The following is a 17,720-nucleotide window of genomic DNA, read 5'->3' as shown; positions in this document are numbered from 1 at the left end:
TTGGCAAATAAATGCTGGTCCAGCCCGTGAAGCCCACGACCCATGAATGAACAGTAATAATCATGATGAAAACAAAAGGCAGTGGGCTAGAGAAGTGTTTGAGAGGTCACATTGAATGAAGTCTGGCCAATGATGGGCTGTGAAGGACAGGGGAGCTCCTGCAGCCAGATGTGGCGCCTGTGTATGCTCTTTGACCCCGGCCGGGCTGTCCAATCGGAAAGCGCCGTGTTGGCTCTAGCCTCTTTCCCGGCATGCTCTGGGCGCTGGCACGGCCTGAGGAAAGATGGCGGCGCTGGTGACAGTTACCGGCAGCTTGCTCGTGCTGGCCGTCAGCGGTGCCGCGGCGGCCGCCGAGATGCCCAGCCGACGATTCGAGTACAAGTACAGCTTCAAGGGGCCGCACCTGGTGCACGGCGACGGCAGTATCCCCTTTTGGGTACACACGGGCAGTAAGTGATCGCCGGTGGCAAGGGGCTTTTGTTTTCGTTTATCATTATTTTTTGCCCCTTTACTCTCTCTTCCCCACTCCCGAGGGCGGAGGTGACCCTTCCTTCGGGAGGAGGTCGGCAGTGAGTCCGGTGTCAGTCACGGTCACCGCCGCTTTGCTGCATGCACATCACAGCTGTCCCCTTCTCCATTTGCAGCAAGCTGTCAGCAGCTGAGGTGACAGTAGAGGTGGGAGAAGACGGAGAGAGATGCTCAAAGCAGGCAGGAATCTGTGCGTTATATACCCGATTTCAGAAGAGTGCGAGCCACTTCTGAATGAAAGAGCTTCAGCGTATTTTGCCAACCCCCATCTCCCCCACCCCGCCCCGCTCCGCTTCTTTTTTTTTTAACTAGAACGCTTTCTTTGCCCCTGTCTAAACTTGCACGGAATTAATTGTAGATCATGGTTCACTGCTCCTTATCTCTGGTGGGGTGGAATTCCAGTTTTGTGCATGCACGGGTGCTTTTGTATCGCTCTCGTTAAAAATCTTAAAAATCTGCTTAGATCCGTTATCTAGTGACCTTAATACAGCTTTCTATTAAAATCTCTTTCCCTGCCCCGCCAGATTTTTGACAGCGCTATTCAGGATGTATTCAAACATCAAATGCTGCTGCCTAAGGGTTGTGATGTACTGATTCTGGTGTGGAGTTAACTCAGTATGGCATTAAAAAATGTTTTTGTTATAATTAGATTGGGTACAAGTATGACAATAAATTTAATTGAGTACATTTATAATATAAGTGAATGCATTTGGCAAAGGACAAAGGAGGCAAACGCAATAAATTGTGGGATTCAGAAATGCATATGGGAACACAGTCATCTTGGTGTTTGTCTACAGGAAGGATGTACTTGCATTGGAAGCAGTACAGTGAAAGCTGAACAGAATAGTTGGGGTGGCACGGTGGCTCAGTGCCAGGGTCCTGGGTTCGATTCCACCCTCGGGAAACTGTCTGTGTGGAGTTTGCACATTCTCCCCATGTCTGTGTGGGTTTCCTCCAGATGCTCCGGTTTCTTCCCACAGTCCAAAGATGTGTAGGTTAGGTGGATTGGCCATGCTAAATTGCCCATAGTGTTCAAGGATGTTTAGATTAGGTAGGTTATAGGGGGATGGGGCTGGGTGGGATGTTCTGAGGATTGGTGTGGACTTGCTGGGCTGAAGGGCCTGTTTCCACACTGTAGGGATTCTATAATAGTTCCTGTGTTCTTTGTGGTAACTGGCTTAAATAGAAAGGTCTATGCTCATTGAATTTCTTCTAATAAGAAGTCATCTCATTAAAATGTATGGGATTATATGTTTGACTTGACAGGGTGAATACTAAGAGGTTCTTTCCTCTATCTGAAGAACCTAGAACCTGGTGTCATAGACATAAGAAACTGATTCTTTAGGATTGAGATGAAAAATTCATTCACTGAAGATGGTAAAGCTGTAGCCCAGAGGGTTGTTGATGCCTCATTATGGAACATATTTCAGGCTGCGATAAACAGATCTTTTTTGTTGTGAATCGAGGGGAATGAGTGGGGGTGAAAGTGGAATTTGAGGCAGAAGATCAGCTGTAATCAATCATATCAAATGGTGGAGCAGGCTTCAGGTGTACTCCTCATATTTCTTGCATAGACAGTTTTATAGCTGGTATACTGTGAACTGTTTTGGCCCCTGCATTATAGAATGAGTGTGGTCATATGAGAAAAGGTTCAAAATGCAGTGGTTAAGTTTGCCTTTAAGCCCCCCAAAAATCCTTGGAAGATTCCATCACACAACTCCCAAAACCCCATGCATTCATTTGAGACTCTGAATCTGTGAGAACTTCTCAATGTCAGATTCTGTTTCTCCCAGTCTTGCCACTCCTCCAGAGACTGAGTCTTTAAAGCTAATACTTTGAGCAAATGTTTTGGAGGGGGATGCTCAAGGTTGTTGAAGTGGGAACCAATGGGCTTTGGATGTATTCTTGTTGTTTGAATACATGTTGATGGCTTGTTTTCAGAGGGGAATGGGGGTGGAGTTCACCTCCTTTCATGACCACCTGATAAAACAATCCAAGCTTTCCACACACGGTAATTAATGATTTGTGTAAAGAAAGTGAAAAACATGTTATAAAGCTGTTTTATCATCTAAACAGTGACAAAATAAATGAATGTTATATTCTAGATGTTAAAAAGCATGTTGTCCTGAATATAAATTGACAGGGGTCTGAAATCATCTAGTAAAATTGCATTTAATTTGTTAGTTAAATAGTATACCAAACTTGATGTAAACAAGGCCATCAAGTACGGCCAGAATATAGATAATAAATAAAGAGTTGCTAATACATTCAACTGCATAGTGACGATGTGACTGTAAATTTGTTATAAATCAAGGAGATCTAATGATATCTTGGTGCATCTTTGCACTTCTTTAGGATGATGAATCTGTATTTTCTGCTACATGTGTAGTGTGCACTCATGATGTTGTTGGGTCCTGGCCAGACTCAAATAGGCATTTCTGATGTAAGGCCATTGGCCTAAAACAACTCTTTCTTGCCTAATTGCAGCCTGCCCTGTTAAATATTTCCAACATTTTATTTTTGTCTCAAATAGCCATCTAGGTTTCTGATGTTGGGTATGTGGGAGGATACTGGCAGATCGGGGATAGGGAATTTGGAATGGGGTAGATCTTGACTTGCTGGAATAATGGAAAAATAGGTAAAAACAAATCTGGAGAAGGGCAAAACTGATGCTGACTCAGCATCACCTGCTATCTGTCAAGTCTACTGCAAATAATGGGAACTAAAAATTGCCCAGATGGAGCAGAGAGAATTAGTGCAATTGAAAGGTCAAATAAACAGATCAGAAATGGGTAAATGAAGTATTGCAAAAATCCATTGAGGGGATTAACAGTGGGAGAGATTTCTACAACTTTGTGAGGGGCCCAAGCATCGTGTGCCTGCAGTAACTTTACCAGATACCGGAATTAAATACTTTGGAGGGTTGCAGAACTAAGAAAGATTGCAATGATACATATGAACATGGAGCAGTGTTCAGTCACTCTATCCCTTGAGTCCATACACTGTTTAATAAGGTCATGGTTATGGCCTAAGTGCTGGAAAGTTGGATTAGAATACTTAGGTTGTTTATGACATGTGCAAACTCAGTAGGCCAAAGGGCCTTTCTCTGTGCCGTTGACTTGTATGACTCTAACCCTCAGCCTCTGAGTTGTTCTTGCAGTCACAGCATAGGTGTGACCAGTCCAGTTCACTTTTGATCAATTGTGCTACAAGGTAGTGGTTGCGGCTGTGGTAAATCTATGGAATATTAGGGGAGGTAATTGCACTCTGTCTTGTTGAAGACAGTCATGGTCTGATATTTCTGTGCCAGATATGCATCGATGTCCATGTCTATGATTTCCTGAGTTTTCACAGTATTCCCCACCTCTATCTAAGGTAGTGTCTCAGTTCTGAGTCTCTATTGAGAGGATTTACAGTGGGAGACATTTCTACAATTTTGTGAAGGAGTCCAAGCATCAATGTCCACGTCTATAACCACAGGCCATGCAGTCATTGGCTAACATCCCTCTTCTGTCCTTGCAATGAAGGGGAGGGTCATTGAAGCATCTGAAAATAGTTGACGTAGGACATTGTCTGGATTTCCTGTCACGGAGATGACTCAACTTTTGTTTGTGCCAGCTATGACTCCAGCCATTGGAGACATTTTCCATCTGGTCCCCAATTACTAGGGTTCCTTATTACCACATAAAAACTGAAAGAACTGTGGATGCTGTAAATCAGGACCAGAAACAGAAGTTGCTAGAAAAGCTCAGCAGGTCTGGCAGCATCTGTGAAGGAAAAATCAGAGTTAACCTTTTGGGTCCGGAGACCCTTCCTCAGTACTGGGGTTTGGGGCCTCAGTTCTGAGGAAAGGCCTCCAGACCCGAAACGTTAGCTCTGATTTTTTTCTTCAAAGATGCTGCCAGACCTGTTCCAGCAACTCCTGTTTCTGGTCCTTATTACCACATTTGGCATCAAGCTTGATGTCAATAGAAGTTGCATCCATATCTGGAATTCAAATCTCTTTTGCTTGTGTTTGGGCCTGTAGTTGTAATGAGGTAGGGGGGCTTGGTGAATCTGGCAGAACCCAAACAATTCAGTCTTTAACTATTTGCACTATTTGCCATTTTGGTTCAGTTTTTTTTTAATTGACTGTTCAGACATATTATGACATGCCTCCAGAGTAGGTGGGATTGAACCCAGGTCATTTGGCCCACAGGTAGTGACATTGCTACTGTGCCACAAGAGCCCTACTGTTTTGTTTTATACTTTTGATTGTGATTACGTTGCTTCATGGTAGTTATCTTAGTTTCATCATTTGAGGTGTGTGTGCATGATTAGCAAAACCAGCATTTATTATCACTAACTACTTTTAAGAAGGTGTAGTGAGTCTTCATTTGATTACAACTTGGATTGCTAGATCATTTCAGAGTTTAGTTAAGATGGGTTTGGAGCTGCATGTAGGCAAGACTACATTTTTATTCTCTAAAGGGCATTGGTGAACATATGGTCACCATTACCACTAATAGATTTTTTTAAGTAATTCAATTTAAAATTCCTCAGCTGCCATGGTAGATTTTAAAACCTTGTCCTCGTGGGTAGGTGGAATTTGTCCTGCTGTGATGTGTGGAAAGTGATTTGACATAAACTGGATTGAGCAAAGGTGAAAGATTTTCTTCCTTGAAAGACTACTCATCTTCCCAAGATTTTTGACAGCCAACTGACATTCTGTATCGTTTCTGGTACTAGTCCATAAATGACTGAGTTTAGTGTGTTTACTTGCACCGTTTAGCATCATTGGATTGAAATCTGAACCACTGCTTTCTTAGTCCTAAGTCTTGTATTGTGATCACTACCTTTGCCCACCAGACATCATTACAGATCAAGCTTTAAACCTGCGAGGAGTCCGTCATTATTAGCTTGGGGTGTTTATTTTAATCCTTGAAAATTTCACCCTGGATATAGGATATTGGCATTCCTGTCTAAGAGTTAATCACTGAGAGTTAGTCAATTAAATCTGGCCATCTTAAAATAGATATTGTTTAAGCTGTCTTACACGAGTTTTTATTATTTCAGAAGTAAACTAATTTGACAGATTGTGGTTGTTGTGAGTGCTGCATTGGCATGATAACATGCTGACTGTTCATTGATTTCACACACCGCTGTTTTCCCATGCTGCAAGTGGTCTTCTCGTTTTCTTCTTATGGCCCTGAATTTGCACAAAGGATTCACAATTAAACTGTTCTTCAATTTGCTTATCTTGAATATTTGTTTTGCAACCTTTTTGTACCACCAAGTCCAACTTTCTCTTAGTTTGTTTACTGTGCAGTGCTGTGGTAATCTGTGATTTCAACCTCAAGCTTTTTGATCTATACAAGGCATTCAAGAGGACATTGGATGATTCTTTTTTAGTCCAAATAATGTGCAAGTTTGGGGAAAAAGCAGGAAATTGGCACTTGATAATGATGCTCATTTAACAAGCCGAATGGCTTCCTGCACTATAATACTTCCATGGTTCTGTGAAACTATCGCTGTCATTAAACTTTCAGCTGGCTGCCAAAAACCAGATGCATGGCTGTGTTAAGAAATTAATAATAATTAATAATGTAGTTTTTATCAGCAACCTGACTGAAACTGCACAAATCAAAATCCAGCTCAAACACGGTACTGAGTTTGCTAGTGTGGAGACAATGTACCTGTGATGCATACTGCAGAAAACACTTTTGGCTCGAAATGTGTTTTTTCACGTCCATGAAGATTTAGTTTATGGCAGTAATTCCTGGTGTTATCACACAGGAAGCCAAACTTACACAGTGAAATATATAACTTGACAGTATGCCAAAAAATAGAAAACAAAATACATGACATAGTATATAGAAAAGCAGGTATTCCTATGCCCCAGTCTGTAGTTGATTTAAATCTATAGGTTTTGAGTACAATGTAGAATTCCTTTGGAGATTCCATTTTGAAATAGCAATGTGTGACTATTCCTAGTAACTCTTGAACTATAATTTTCCAATGGTTTTTTGTCATTCAGTAATTTGAGTTCAGTAATGTGACTGGCATTACAATGTAGGAATTTAGTGGTTGAAATGTATAAATGACTACAGTTTTAATTAACTGGGTTTAACTGCACATCATAACATGTCAAGAGATTATTTTCCGATGAGCTGACAGTTTACCCTTTCACGACCCTGCTTTACCCTCCACTCTCCATAGATCTTCCTGCCTGTTTAACTTGAAAAAGAATATAAAATTCTCAGTTCTTAACTTTTTTTATTGAGGTTGTGCCACAGAACAGCCAGCTGTCGTGATGCATATAGGCACCAATGATATAGGTAAAAAATAAAACGGGATGAGGTCCTACAAGCAGAATTTAGGGAGTTAGGAGGCAAGTTAAAAAGTAGGACCTCAGAGGTAGTAATCTCAGGATTGCAACCAGTGCCACGTGCTAGTCAGAGTAGAAATGAAAGAATAAGCAGGATAAATGAGTGGCTTGAGAGATGGTGCAGGAGGGAGGGGTTCAGATTTTTAGGACATTGAGACCAATTCTGGGGGAGTTGGGACTATTACAAATCGGACAGTTTACACCTGGGCAGGACTGGAACCAATGTCCTAGGGAGTGCTTTTGCTAACGCTGTAGGGGAGGGTTTAAACTAATGTAGCAGGGGGATGGGAACCAAATGAGGAGGTTAGTGGACAGTAAGGAGGTAGTAACTAAAGCCTGTAAGGAACTAGATAATGAAGTTAGTGTGACTAAGGGGAAGAGTAGGCAGAGAGCAGATGATGAACGCAAAGGGACAGGTGGTCTGAAGTGCATTTGTTTTAACGCGAGAAGTGTAGTAGATAAGGCAGATGAACTTAGGGCTTGAATTAGTACCTGGGAGTATGATGTTATTGCTATTACTGAGACTTGGTTGAGGGAAGGGCAAGATTGGCAACGAAATATGCCAGGATAGAGATGCTTCAGGTGGGATAGAGAGGGAGGTAAAAGGGGTTGGAGGAGTTGCATTACTGGTCAAAGAGGATATCACAGCTGTGCTGAAGGAGGGCACTATGGAGGACTCGAGCAGTGAGGCCATATGGGCAGAGCTCAGAAATAGGAAGGGTGCGGTAACAATGTTGGGGCTGTACTACAGGCCTCCCAACAGCGAGCGTGAGATAGAGGTACAAATATGTAGACAGATTATGGAAAGATGTAGGAGCAACAGGGTGGTGGTGATGGGAGATTTTAATTTTCCCAACATTGACTGGGATTCAGTTAGTGTTAGGGATTTAGATGGGGCGGAATTTGTAAGGAGCATCCAGGAGGGTTTTCTAGAGCAGTATGTAAATAGTCCAACTCGGGAAGGGGCCATACTGGACCTGGTGTTGGGGAATGAGCCCGGCCAGGTGGTTGAAGTTTCAGTAGGGGATTACTTTGGGAATAGTGATCACAATGCCGTAAGTTTTAGAATACTGATGGACAAAGACGAGAGTGGTCCTAAAGGAAGATGCTGATTTGGGGGAAGGCCAACTATAGCAAAATTCGGCAGGAGCTGGGGCACGTGGATTGGGAGCAGCTGTTTGAGGGTAAATCCACATTTGATATGTGGGAGGCTTTTAAAGAGAGGTTGATTAGAAAGCAGGACAGACGTGTCCCTGTGAAAATGAAGGATAGAAAGGGCAAGATTAGGAAACCATGGATGACAGGTGAAATTGTGAGACGAGCAAAGAGGAAAAAGGAAGCATACGTAAGGTCTAGGCGACTGAAAACAGACGAAGCTTTAGAAGAGTATCGGGAAAGTAGGACCAATCTGAAACGGGGAATTAAGAGGGCTAAAAGAGGTCACAAAATATCTTTAGCAAACAGGGTTAAGGAAAATCCCAAAGCCTTTTATTCATAAGGAGCTTGAGGGAAACTAGAGAAAGGGTTGGCCCACTCAAGGACAAAGGAGGGAAGTTATGCGAGGAGTCCGAGAAAATGAGTGAGATTCTTAATGAGTACTTTGCGTCGGTATTCACTGAGGAGAGGGACATGATGGATGTTGAGGTTAGGGATAGATGTTTGATTACTCTAGGTCAAGTCAGCGTAAGGGGCGGGTGGGGAAGTGTTGGGTATTCTAAAAGGCATTAGGGTGGACAAGTCCCCAGGTCCAGATGGGATCTATCCCAGGTTACTGAGGGAAGCGAGAGAGGAAATAGCTGGGGCCTTAACAGATATCTTTGCAGCATCCTTGAGCATGGGTGAGGTCCCGGAGGACTGGAGAATTGCTAATGTTGTCCCCTTGTTTAAGAAGGGTAGCAAGGATAATCCAGGTAATTATAGACCGGTAAGCCTGACGTCAGTGGTGGGGAAGCTGCTGGAGAAGATACTGAGGGATAGGATCTATTTACATTTGGAAGAAAATGGGTTTTTTAGTGATAGGCAGCATGGTTTTGTGCAGGGAAGGTCATGTCTTACCGACTTGATTGTCACTTCCTCAAAGAATTCTAAGTTGATAGATGAGGGAAAGGCTGTAGATGTCAGTAAGGTGTTTGATAAAGTTCCGCATGGTAGGCTGATGGAGAAAGTGAAGTCGTATGGGGTCCAGGGTGTACTAGCTAGATAGATAGAGAACTGGCTGGGCAACAGGAGACAGAGTTGGAGTGGAAGAGAGTTTCTCAAAATGGAGGACTGTGACCAGTGGTGTTCCACAGGGATCCGTGTTGGGAACACTGTTGTTTGTGATATACATAAATGATCTGGAAGAAGGTATAGATGGTCTGATTAGCAAGTTTGCAGATGACACTAACATTGGTGGAGTAGCAGATAGTGAAAGGGACTGTCGGAGAATGCAGCAGAATATAGATAGATTGGAGAGTTGGGCGGAGAAATGGCAGATGGAGTTCAATCCAGGCAAATGCGAGGTGATGCATTTTGGAAGATCCAATTCAAGAGTGAACTCTACGGTAAATGGAAAAGCCCTGGGGAAAATTGATACACAGAGAGATCTGGGTGTTCAGGTCCATTGTATCCTGAAGGTGGCAACGCAGGTGGATAGAGTGGTCGAGAAGGCATATGGCATGCTTTCATTCATCGGATGGGGTATTGAGTACAAGAGTTGGCAGGTCATGTTACAGTTGTGTAGGACTTTGGTTCGACCACATTTGGAATACTGCGTACAGTTCTGGTCGCCACATGACCAAAACAATGTGGATGCTTTGGAGAGGGTGCAGAGGAGGTTCACCAGGATGTTGCCTGGTATGGAGGGCGCTAGCTATGAAGAGAGGTTGAGTAGATTAGGATTATTTACATTAGAAAGACGGAGATTGAGGGGGGACCTGATTGAGGTCTACAAAATCATGAGAGGTATAGACAGGGTGGATAGCAAGAAGCTTTTTCCCAGAGTGGGGGACTCAATTACTAGGGGTCACGATTTCAAGGTGAGAGGGGAAAAGTTTAAGGGAGATATGTGTGGAAAGTTCTTTACGCAGAGGGTGGTGGGTGCCTGGAACGCGTTGCCAGTGGAGGTGGTAGAGGCAGGCACAATAGCGTCATTTAAAATGTATCGAGACAGATACATGAATGGGAGGGAGCAGAAGGATACAGATCCTTGGAAAATAGGCGACAAGTTTAGATAGAGGATCTGTCAGCGCAGGCTTGGAGGGCCGAAGGGCCTGTTCCTGTGCTGTAATTTTCTTTCAGAGATAGTAGGAACTGCAGATGCTGGAGAATCCGAGGCAACAAGGTGTAGGGCTGGATGAACACAGCAGGCCAAGCAGCATCATACCACTCTCTCCGTGACTCCCTGTCCGCTCCACACTCCCCTCCAGCTCCACCACACGCGGCACTTTTCCCTGCAACTGCAGGAAGTGCTACACCTGCCCCCATACCTCCTCCCTCACCCCCATCCCAGGCCCCAAGAAGACTTTCCACATCAAGCAGATGTTCACCTGCACATCTGCCAATGTGGTATACTGCATCCGCTGTACCTGGTGTGGCTTTCTCTACATCGGGGAAACCAAGCGGAGGCTCGGGGACCGCTTTGCAGAACACCTACACTTGGTTCGCAATAAACAACTGCACCTCCCAGTCGCGAACCATTTCAACTCCCCCTCCCATTCCTCAGGCGACATGTCCATCCTGGGCCTCCTGCAGTGCCACAACGATGCCACCCGAAAGTTGCAGGAACAGCAACTCATATTCCGCTTGGGAACCCTGCAGCCCAATGGTATCAATGTGGATTTCACAAGCTTCAAAATCTCCCCTCCCCCTACCGCATCCCAAAACCAGTCCAGCTCGTCCTCGTCCCCGCCTCCCTAACCTGTTCTTCGTCCCACCTATCCCCTCCTCCCACCTCAAGCCGCACCCCCATCTCCTACCGACTAACCTCATCCCTCCCCCTTGACCTGTCCGTCCTCCCTGGACTGACCTATCCCCTCCCTAAATCCCCACCTACACTCACCTTTACTGGCTCCAACCCCGCCTCTTCGACCTGTTTGTTTCCTCTCCTCTGTCCATCTTCTATCCGCCTCCCACTCTCTCCCTATTTATTTCAGAACCCCCTTCCCCTCCCCCATTTCTGATGAAGGGTCTAGGAGCAGAAAGGCTGACGTTTCGGGCCTATGATGCTGCTTGGCCTGCTGTGTTCATCCAGCCCTGCACCTTGTTGTCTGTAATTTTCTTTGTTCTTTGTTCTTTGTTACAAAAACTGTGACAGTTCATCTGTGTCTTACCTGATAAAATTGAGAAACTCGTGTGCTGACGTTTGTGTGAAGAACTTCATGCAGGCACCGTAGCAATACAGTAATGTATTTTGGAAGAGAGGAAGCTGATGATTTTCTTTATTTTGTCTGATGTTTCAATTGTAATTTTTGTTAAACCCGAATTGCTACTCAGTAATGTGAAGACATTTTTATACTTGAGAAGTATGCTCCTTCTGCAACTGTTGTCAGTTCATGAGAAGACAAATGCTGGCCATTGTATAACCTTTTAACAAGTCATTGAGATGTTCTAATCTGACTGAGTATTTATCAGCCTGGTGTTGGTAGGTTTCCATATGTTACACTTAATAAGAATTGCACACTTTCTGGAAGATTTTCTTGCGCTTGTCAGAACAATATGCAAAAATTGAAGGAGAGAACTGACATTTATACTGCACAAGAAGAGAGTGCTGATTGGTGGCAAATGGACTCCACCAATCAGTATTCTTCTTTCGTACAGTATAAATGTTGGTTTATTCCTTAAATCGGTGTTTTTGCAAACTTTTATCACTAATCATGTTCTGTAACTCCCAAATGTGATTAGAAATGTGAAGTCTTTTAAATTTTAAAGACATTTATGTGGGAGAGTAGCATAATGGTTATCTTCCTGCATTAATGATCTAGGCTTCTGATTAAGCGGAATTAGGTCAAAATTTAAGACTACCATGGTGGAATTTCAATGCACGAAAGTTAAACAATTGCCAAAAGTAAGCAACTACAAAATATTATTTTAGAAACTAACTGATTCACTGATTTTTTTTGGAGGGAAGGAAATTTTCTTACTGACCTATATCTGATTCGCTGATATTAAATATTCAGTTTGAAGCTCCCTTGTAAGCAACACTTATGTGCATCATACTATCCTTTATTCAACCTGCTTTATTTTCAGATGATAAATCAGAATTGATATTTGGATGCCAAGTAAGGTAAATCAACATCTCCTGGTTTTCAAAGCAGCACCTCGGACCAATTTATTGCCACTCTTCAGGGCCAGGTAACACACTAGATAGATGCTGGAAAAAGAATCATCTTCCTTATTTCCCACCTCCAAGGTGAGTTTACCTCGAACAGGAATACGATGTGCTTTTCTGCCAATGCCTTCTAAATCCATGACCTCTACCAACTACCACAGAGGGGTTGGCGATGGCCTAGTGGTATTATTGCTAGATTATTAATCCAGAAACCCAACTAATCTTCTGGGCACCTGGGTTTGAATCCCACCATGGCAGATGGTGGAAATTGAATGCAATAATTAAAAAAAACGTCTGGGATGAAGAATCTGATGATCACCATGAAATCATTGCCAAGTGTCGGAAAAACCCATCTCGTTCACTAATGTCCTTCAGGGAAGGAAATCTGCCACCCTCATCTGGTTTGGCCTATATGTGACCCAGACCCACAGCAGTCTGGTTGACTCTTGATTGCCGTCTGAAATGGCCTAGCAAGCCACTCAGTTGTAACAATCACTACAAAGTTTCAAAGAAATGAAACCGGACAGATCACCTGGCGTTGACCTAGGCACCGGAAAAGACAATGGCAGAAACAGCCCTGTCGACCCTGCATAGTCCTCCTCACTTACATCTGGGGTTTTGTGCCAAAATTGGGAGAGCTGTCTCACAGACTAGTTAAGCGATGGTCTGAAATAGTCATACTCACAGAATCATATCTCACAGACAATGTCCCAGACACCACCATCGCCATCCCTGGATATGTCCTGTCTCACTGGCGGCACAGTGATATACAGTCAGGAGGATGTTGCTCTAGGAGTCCTCAACATTGACTCCCGACCCCATGATGTCTCATGGCTTCAGCTTAAACATGGGCAAAGAAACCTCCTGCTGATTACCGCATACTGTCCTCCCTTGGCTAATGAATCAGTACTCCTCCATGTTGAACAACACTTAGAGGAAGCACTGAGGATGGCAAGGGCACAAAATGTACTCTGGATGAGGGATTTCAATGTCCACCACCAGCAGCAGTACTACAGATTGAGCTGGTTAGGTTCTAAAGGACATAGCTGCTAGACTGGGTCTGAGGCCGGTGGTGAGGGAACCAACAAGAGGGAAAAACATACTTGACCTCATCCTTACTAATCTGCCAGCTGCACTTGCATCTGTCCATGACAGTATCAGTAAGAGTGACCATCGCACAGTCCTTGTGAAGACAAAGTCCCACCTACACATTGAGAACAACCTCCATCGTGTTGTGTGGCACTATCACTGTGCTAAATAGGACAGACTTCACACAGATCCAGCAACTCAAGACTGGGCATCCATGAGGTGCTGTGGGCCATCTGCAATAGCAGAATTGTACTCCAGCACAATCTGTAACCTCATGGCCTGGCATATCCCCCGCTCAACCATTACCATCAAGCCAGGGGATCAACCCTGGTTCAATGGAGAATGCAGGAGGGCATACCAGGAGCAACACCAGGCATACCTGAAGATGAGGTATCAACCTGGACAAACCACGAAACAGGACTACTTGCACACCAAACAGCGAAAGCAGCAAGTGATAGACAGAGCTAAGCAATCCCACAACCAACAGATCAGATCTAAGCTGTGTCGTCCTGCCACATGGACAATTAAACAACTCACTGGAGGAGGAGGCTCCACAAATATCCCAATCCTCAAAGATGGAAGAGCCCAGCACATTCAGTGCAAAAGATAAGGCTGAAGCATTCACAACGATCTTCAGCCAGAAGTGCCAAGTGGATGATCCATCACCGCTGCCTCCTGTGGTCCTCAGCATTACAGTCTTCAGCCAATTTGATTCACTCCACATGATATCAAGAAACGGTTGGAGACACTGGATACTGCAAAGGCTACGGGCCCTGACAACATTCTGGCAATAGTACTGAAGACTTGTGCTCCAAAACTTGCCACTTTCCTAGCCAAGCTGGTCCAGTCCAGTTACATCACTGGTATCTACCCGGCAATGTGGAAAATTGCCCAAGTATGTCCTGTACACAAAAAGCAGAACAAATCCAACCTGGCCAATTACCACCGCATCAATCCACTCTCAATCATCAGCAAAGTGATGGAAGGTATCATCAACAGTGCTATCAAACATTGCCTGCTGAGCAATAACCTGACACCCAGTTTGGGTTCTGCCAGGGCCACTCAGTTCCTGACTTCATTACAGCCTTGGTTCAAACGTGGACAAGAGAGCTGAATTCCAGAGGTGAGATGAAGGTGACAGCCCTTGACATCAAGGCTGCATTTGACCAAATGTGGCATCAACAAGCCGTAGCAAAACTGGAAGCAATGGGTATCAGGGGGCAAACTCTCTGGTGGTTGGAGTCATACCTGACAACTTAGGATGATGGTTGTGGTTGATGGTGGTCAATCATCTCAGCTCCAGCACATCTCTGCAGGACTTCCTCAGGGTAGTGTCCGTGGCCCAACCATCTTCAGCTGCTTCGTCAGTGACCTTCTCTTTATCATAAGGTCAAAAGTGAGGATGTTAGCCGACGATTGCACAATGTTCAGCACCATTCATAGACTGCTTCAGTATCTGAGGAGCCATGTTCACATGCAACAAGATCTGGACGATATCCAGGCTTGGGCTGACAAGTGGCAAGTGACATTCATGCCACACAAATGCCAGGCTATCACCATCACCAGTAAGAGACAATCTAACCACTGTGCCTTGACATTCAATGGTGTTACCATCACTGAATCCCCCACTATCAATATCCTGGGGGTTATCATTGACCAGAAACTCAACTGGACTCACCACATATGCACAGCAGCTACAAGAGCAGGTCAGAAGCTAGGAATACTGCAGCTAGTAACTCACCACCCTGACTCCTCAAAGCCTGTCCACTATCTACAAGGCACAAGTCAGGAGTACGATGGAATACTCCCCACTTGTCTGGATGAATGCAGCTCCAACAACTCTCGAGAAGCTTGACACCATTCAAGACAAAGCAGCCCGCTTGATTGGCACTACACCCACAATTATCCACTCCCTCGACCACCGACGCTCAGAAGCAGCAGTGTGTACTATCTACAAAATGCACTGCAGAAATTCACCAAAGATCCTCAGACAGCACCTTCCAAACTCACGGCCACTTCCATCGAGAGGGACAAAGGCAGCAGACATATGGGAACACCACCACCTCCAAGTTCCCCTCCAAAACACTCACCATCCTGACTTGGAAGCATATTGCCATTCCTTCATGGTCACTGGGTCAGAATCATGGAATTCATGTATAATGGCAATGTGGGTCGACCTACAGCAGGTGGACTGCAGCGGTTCAAGAAGGTAGTTCACCACCACCTTCTTGAGTATCTAGTGACAGGCAATAAATACTGGCCAGTCAGCAATGCCCACATCCCACAAATGAATCGAAAGAAAAAAACCTGGAAGGACATGGGTGACTGTGGAATTTGCACGTTCTCCCCATGTATGTGTGAGTTTCCTCCCACAGCCCAAAGATGTGCAGGTTAGGTGGATTGGCCATGCTAAATTGTCCTTAAAAACAAATGCTGGAAGTCATAATGGGTCAGGCAGTATCCATGGAGACAAAGCAAGTTCATGTTTTGAGTCTAGATGACTCTTTATTATGCTAAATTGTCCATAGTGTCCAGGGCTGTGCAGGCTAAGTGGATTAGCCGTACTAAGTGCAGGATTACAGGGATATGGTAGAGAACTGGATCTGGGTAGGATGCTCTTCGAAGGGGCGGTGTACATTCAATGGGCTGAATGGCTTCTTTCTGTACTGAAGGGATTCTGTGGTTCCAAGACAAGAACAGTGGGTACGTGAGCACAGCACCTGCAAGAGCCCTGCTAAGTCTTGTATCATTGTGACTTGGAACCATATTTCCCCTTTTTCTCTGTTGTTGGGTAAAAATAATGGAACTCCTTTCCCAACAGTGCTGTGGCTGTCCCCATCCCCGTACCCCAAAGCCTGCAGCAGTTCAAAAAGACAGCTCTCCACTGCCTTCTCTAGGGCAATTAGGGATGAGCATTAAATGTTGACCTAGCCAGCAGTACCCACATCACTAGAACAAATTTTAAAACAAAAAAAAACTTCACAAAAGATTTCTGGAAATAAAAACCTGAAGTCACCTCAACATTTCACTGCATTTGATTTTGCATGAAAGCTAAGCATGGCCTGAAAGTAACCTTTTGTGGCAATCCCATACAATGTGATTGCATTGATCTATCCCCTGAATGAAGGTGGACTATATGCTGGCCTTCTCCAATAACTTGAAGAAGGCGTTTACCAAAATGAAACCCAGGGTCAATGTGACCCAGAAATTGGGAAGCAACACTGACCGCAGCATTTTGGATGTAAGAGATGATTCTACTTTACTCCCTAATGAAGTGCTATGCATCTGTATGAATTAGAAGTAGTTGACTTGATGTTCAACTGACCATTCAGTGTGACACGTGAACTCTCGAGTTGACCCACCACCCTAGTTTCCTGCACTGTTTGATGACAAATTTGGGAATCCCAGTAAATCAAAGGAAAGCTAATGCCCCCATTTCACCAGAACCCTTAACATTTGTTCGTATTGAGACATAATGTTATTTGAACCCTTTAAACCCACATGTTTAACTCTTTTTCACGATGTAACTTCAACACTGAAGCTTAGAAAGCTGAATGGAGTTCATGAAGTCACAAAAGGCCCACCATTTGAATGAAGGACCTGGGATAAAGAATCACTAATGTTAACATCTGTTCAGCCATGTACAAACCTAAACTATATTGATCCAAACAGTTTGTTACACAAATCTAAATGTTAGAGAAGCAAAATACCGTGAATACTAGAAATCTGAATTGAAAATTGATAACACTAGAAGTATCTGTGCGGAGACAGACTTTGATTTTAAACATTATTGACATTTCATCAGAAACCTTTTAAACTCCGTTTCTGGTCAGCCAGAACATGAAACAAATATTCCACTCTGTTCCATGTCCAACTCGCACCTAACAACAAAGCAGGTTTCACTGTGATACACTTCACTACTGACACAATTCTTTGGCATAACCACTTGACCACAATATTTCCAGCTTTGCATCATCTGTATGGGAAAAAGTTGAGACTGCAATGGTCAGAGAAGGCAGGTCACCCACCATCTTTTAACCATTAGGCAGGGGCAAAAATGCACACACTTCCAGACTGAAGAATAAATGAAAAATCAATACTTTCTCCTATTTTAAAATTTGAAATATAATTGATATACTCTGATTACAACATTTTTATCATGTACCTGGAGTGCTTTGCTTTGTTGTAAAGGTCAAGAGATATCAAACAAACGTTTATTTTTTGATTTAGAATTTTTGGTTGAAGTCAAAAGACAATAAATTTTGTAGGCGTTGTGGGGTTTTTTTTGGCAAGTAACAACCAAACAACTCCAAGCAGCCAAAATATAAAACCAGCAATAATCAGGATGTGCCCATCATAGCAAGATGACTTGAGTAGAGGAGCAGTGATGTCTTGCCATAATTATACAGGGCCTTGGTGAGACCAAAC

General features: G+C 43.9%; 1 protein-coding gene across 1 annotated transcript in view; it reads left to right on the top strand.

The window, feature by feature from the left end:
- Positions 1 to 253: 253 nt before the first annotated feature.
- Positions 254 to 17,720, top strand: part of lman1 (lectin, mannose-binding, 1) — a 63,319-nt gene continuing 45,852 nt past the window's right edge. Inside the window, exon 1 of the mRNA XM_020517081.2 lies at positions 254 to 449. Within this exon, the coding sequence (XP_020372670.1) occupies positions 284 to 449 (166 nt within the window). The 5' untranslated portion in view covers positions 254 to 283. The remainder of the gene's footprint in view (positions 450 to 17,720) is intronic.

The sequence above is a fragment of the Rhincodon typus genome, chromosome 1 (assembly GCF_021869965.1).
Source record: "Rhincodon typus isolate 14 chromosome 1, sRhiTyp1.1, whole genome shotgun sequence".
Taxonomy (NCBI): domain Eukaryota; kingdom Metazoa; phylum Chordata; class Chondrichthyes; order Orectolobiformes; family Rhincodontidae; genus Rhincodon; species Rhincodon typus.
Note: the sequence above shows the minus strand (reverse complement) of the source record. Positions and strands in the feature narration are given on the sequence as shown.